The sequence below is a fragment of the Asparagus officinalis genome, chromosome 4 (genome assembly GCF_001876935.1).
Source record: "Asparagus officinalis chromosome 4, Aspof.V1, whole genome shotgun sequence".
Classification (NCBI taxonomy): Eukaryota; Viridiplantae; Streptophyta; class Magnoliopsida; order Asparagales; family Asparagaceae; genus Asparagus; species Asparagus officinalis.
The window spans coordinates 44334613-44339749 of NC_033797.1; the positions used below are offsets into that span (position 1 = coordinate 44334613).

At 36.7% G+C, this 5137-nt stretch overlaps 1 protein-coding gene across 1 annotated transcript in view; it reads right to left on the reverse strand.

The window, feature by feature from the left end:
- The window catches only part of LOC109837343 (probable protein S-acyltransferase 7), an 18474-nt gene continuing 13621 nt past the window's right edge, over positions 285-5137 (reverse strand). Inside the window, exons 4-5 of the mRNA XM_020405539.1 lie at positions 1420-1653; positions 285-1118 (exon numbers count right to left, since the gene is read on the reverse strand). Coding sequence (XP_020261128.1) covers positions 633-1118; positions 1420-1653 — 720 coding nt within the window. The 3' untranslated portion in view covers positions 285-632. The remainder of the gene's footprint in view (positions 1119-1419; positions 1654-5137) is intronic.

Consider the following 5137-nt stretch of genomic DNA (forward strand, 5'->3'; position numbering starts at 1 on the left):
ACTCGAAGATAAAAAAAACATTAGAGATCATAACACCAACGTGTAAAATTCAATTAAAAAAAGTTTAGGAGTGACTTGCGTAGAATCCCAATATTCATATCCTGTGATTATATCACCTTTGTCTGGCCTTCAAGAACATTTGATATTTATTATGTCAGACTAAAATATTATTCTACGGGAAAAAAAAAGTCAAAAACTAAAATAGAATAAAGTCGAACAACAAAACGAAAATTCCAGCAGGCTTTAGTCCAGCTGCAACAAATAATTTCAATACAGCTTCAACATCTTATAAACCATCTGAAATAATAATAATAAATTTAAGTGAGAAAGATGAGAGGAGAGACAGAGCAAAAGAGATATGACACACTTAAAACACTTGGGATTTGGAGGAAAGCCACAAACCAAAGCCATTGAGAACTACAGCAACGGAGAACTACATCAAAATGTACACAAAGAAGCAACAAAGGAAACACTAATGAGCCATCACTAAAATACAATTATGCTCAATCCTTTTCCAATCATCACAGCCATACAAATTAAGGATAGAGCCTACTGAAATAATTTTACCTTCTCAAGCCACCCCAAATCATCAAACCCTAAGTTTAACTCAAGCCAACTTCCACAAAACCCTATCAAACTCCATCATTCACCCGTTCTAATCCAAGAATCTCCAGTGGCATCTCCCAGTTACCACTTCTCCGGCCCCAGCTCCCCCTCCTCGAGCTCGCCGCTATTCTCCCTTCTGTAGCATCCGATTGCATAACTTGATTAAAATCAGGTGAAGAACCAGGAAATCCGATAGCATTTTTATCTTCCAACATTTCATTGTTAACGCCTCCCTCTAAATCACTTCCCATTCCTCCAACATCTCCATCCCATGCCACTGCCTTTCTCCCCATTTCAATATCCCCAACCCCTTTCCCCATGTTCGGGCTCATAAAACCTCCACCATCCGCTGGCCTCACATCTAACCCTTCGTCTCTCTGGACCCTTGCCCGAAACTTGTTCTTAGAGGGTGCGATGCTTGTGAAGAAGACTTCTTTAAAGTTTTCAAACACTCCTCTGTTGTATGGATTAGAACTCCGATCGTATCGGTATCTAAAGTTCTCATAAGTTGTCTTCAATTGGAGCCCAAAAAAAAATAGTTTGGATTTAGTCATAAGATAAATGTGAAAAGGTAAATTGCAGATAACCTCCCTCATCTGTACCTTTAGTAACACTTATCAATTTTCAATTTATTCATTAGCAATTATCACCCCTAAATTCATGGACAAGTAGGGTTGTCCACAGTTTAATCTTCTAAAATTACCAATCTAGTGGTGTTTAGCGCTAATATAATGAAAATGTAAATTAGGGAGGTTATCTGCAATTTCCGCATATAGAAAAGAAGTGATTTAATTCGGGAAGAAGAAAATTTACCTGGTTGGTGCTCATGAGATATAAATGGAAGACAGAGAGGCCTCCCACAAACCATACTGCTATGAAACTGTAGATTATGAGAACGATGGAAGCTGGAGTCTTCGTCATCGCTCTCCAAATTGTAGTCTGATCGGCATCCATAATTTTTTTGATATAGACCCAGCAGAAGGAGAAGACATAAATGCAAAGCAGAGTTGTGGAGAAAACAAACATATAAAAGAATCGATAGTTCCGCTGCATTAACAAAAAAGTAGATCAGTTGGAGGTAATGATAGCATAGCAACATGAGCATGTGTTCTTCATTTCTAACAACAGTTGATTGCTGAGACTAGAGAAATTAGCAGCCCAACCCAAGAAAATAGTTACAAGAGAATATATCATTGTTCGAGTGAACTTTTCAAAACCCTGAAAATATGATGGCACTTAGTCTCCTTCAGAGCTTTTACGTCTTTTAGACGTAAAAGCTTGTTAGACAACACGGAACAAGTTTGAGAAACTCCACCTATTATCAAGTCGTGAAATTTCGATGACATAATCATTGTACTGACCTGTTGACCAATTGATTAGCCCCTTAGAACTAAAAATTTGTGAACATGTCTAAAATTTATTAGATGTATGTATGACCATTTGGAGGACTACCCTTTCAGAAATTCAGCTTAACCACATTTTTAATTTATCAAAGTCATAAGATGAACTATTAAAGAAATCCTTGTCCGCTTTATATGATTTGTAGGCCTAAAGCGTACAAAAACTAGGAAGACTTTAACCATGTTATGTTATATCATGGGAAGACTTACAGATTTTCCCAGCGTAATATGAAGACAGTCAATAGAATACATAGTTATATACATTACACTCTTAGAATCAGTGGTTGGGGATGATTCAGTAACTCTTAGAGGTCTCAAAGAATTCAGGAAAGTTCTGGAAATACTTTTTGAAAATAGATAAATATATAATGTAGACATATAAATGTGATGAGCAGACTCTATTTTTCCATTCTTTTTTTAAACCAAAAACCGGATGGTAAAAGCAACAGGTGGATATAGTGGCGCACGAGAAAATTGGACAATTGGTGGCACAGCAAATATTTTAAAAACAATAAAACTACTTGCACTGATGCTCTGGATGAAATGCATATTTACAATTTACAATTAACAATAATTCATCACCGGTTCGTTGGCATATCAAACCAAACAATCCAGAAGCTACCTGCCAATGTTTGCAAAAACAGTGAATTCTGCTAGTTTGCAAATACATGAATATCTGTACTACTAAAAAAGAAAGGAGAATGTTCTATAAAAGTATCTCCTTGTGCCAGATTAATCAACAAAAGGAAAATCAATGAGATCTTCAAAACTTGAACAAGTACAGGGCAGGAAAAAAAACAGAAACAGCAGAGAGAGGAAATACGGGAACTGGATGACAACCTGCTCAGCCTTACAAACAACTCACCCATTGAACTTCTGCAAACTGACAACCCCAGGAGCAGCCATATTTAAATGCTTTACAATGTGTACAAAAAATAGAAACGGATTATTTAAGTCCAATCTTTGATTTCCGAACCAATTTAAACAACTTAACTAAATAAATCACATCAACACTAATTCCACACTTCCTAACAAATTGAACTAATTCCAGAACCTAATAAATCAAACTAAATTATAGATAAGCAATCCAATTAAAACTCTCCAGCTATTATTAATGAACAGTTTTATTTAAGTCTTTGAAAAGCAAAAGAGAAATAGTAGTTTTCTATGACTTAAACTCTTGGTTGGGTCTGTCATATTCCTGAATCATGGCATAACCAAGGAGGGTTGCTGTCTAACATGCGTCAGACATGGTACATGAACTACGAAAAATAGTAATGCTTTACGGTCCAAACAAGCAAGTTCAAGGATAGAAACAAAAGAAATTTGTTGGCTTTTTCTGTCAAGAAAATTACATATTGTTTTAAACTGTTACCAATTTCAATTTCATTGATGAATTAATGAAGTTTGGCACTGTACAGAAATCGGGTGTGTCCAGATACAACGTACCATATCACATGGTGAAATTGTTGTACCAAGATACATTGAATCACATGGTGGAGTTGTCATTTATCTAGACACTGTACCACATTGTGGTGTCGTAGTTCGTCTAGATACAATATCATATGTAATCCTTTACTGTAAGATTAAAGGGAAGCAAGCTAAATTAAGGTCTCCCATTTTCTCTCTCTACTCCAATATGATATTAGAGCAAGTTTCTAAACCTAGAGAACCTGTCTCTTTTTCCTAAACCTCAAAACCGCCATGGGGTTTCATGTTTTCTTCCTCGACGGTCTCCTTCGATGACTAATCCAGTCTATCACCTTAAATTCCTCCTCTGCAGGATCATTTTGAAGAGTCTCACATTGCTTCCTCTTCTAATCCCTTTTGTTCGAGATATCCTCGTGAGATATCCTCAAAATTCAACCTCTGCGTGGCGATTCCTAACGGTCTCGAAACTCTCCTCTTTAGCACATAATTTATGTCGTCTATTACAACCCTGCCCCATGTCCATTCAACAATGGGAGGATCTACGCTTTCCTCAGAAGGCATGGCGACAATCACTCTCATCAACTTCCAACCCACAATAGTCTTTTTTATGATTTTCCTTCAGAACCCTCTTTACACGCACACATTCGCTAGTTGACCTCTCCCTTGTTTTCAAAGATCTTAATATTTTTTCCATGTCAGAGATCCTATTGTCTGGCTCCCTAGCGGAGATCCTATTGTTTGCCTCCATGTTGAAGACCCTGTTGTTTGTCTCCATGTCGATGAACCTAAAGTTTGTCTCCATGTAAGAGATTCTATCTTTTGGCTCCACGTCCATATCAATGTTGGAGAATCTTTTATTTGTTTGTCTGAGTCATAAGATCTTTTTGATCTTCTAGATTTTCATATTACTATTAGTTACTTTTTCTTACAAGCATCTGGTGTCAAAATTTTGACGATGATTGTTGTCGAATATTGGATACAAACCATGAGCATTTTCAAGAGTGATGGCTTTTTTCAAGAAAAGTTTTTCGCATTTAAGTGACGAGTTGCGCACGTAAGACATGCTCCGGATTGAGGGGAGTAAAGAGAAATCAAGTGCATCTAGATACACTATACCACATCATGGGACTATCATGTTTCTATGTGTCTAGAGAAAGGTCATATGCCCAGTTATAATATAAAAGATGGTGGTGTTGTAATATATCTAGAGAAATCAGGTGTGTCCAGATATATGTACTACTTGGTGGAATTTTTATGTGTCTAGATAGAATGTATCACATGGTGTGGTCATATATCCAGATACAAGGTATCACATAGTAGTGTTATAATATACCTCGATACAATATATAACATGAAATATCTTTACTATAAATAAACTTAAACAGGAAAGGGCTAATCCAGCTTTCTCATTCTCACCCTAACACTTGGTTCGGTAGGAGATTTGAGGAGAGGGTGAGGGGCAATAATAAGAACTTAAGAAGTAAGGTACCACATGGTGATGTTATAATGTATCTCAATACAATATATAACATGTAATATCTCTACTATAAATAAGTTTAAACAGAAAAGGGATAATCCAGCTTTCTCATTCTCTCCCTACTAACGCTTGGTTCGGTAGGAGGTTTGAGCAGAGGAGTGGGACAACTTAAGAAGTTAAGTTGGTTAAGGGTTTGGCGAGTAGAGTTGTGGGAGGTAGGAAT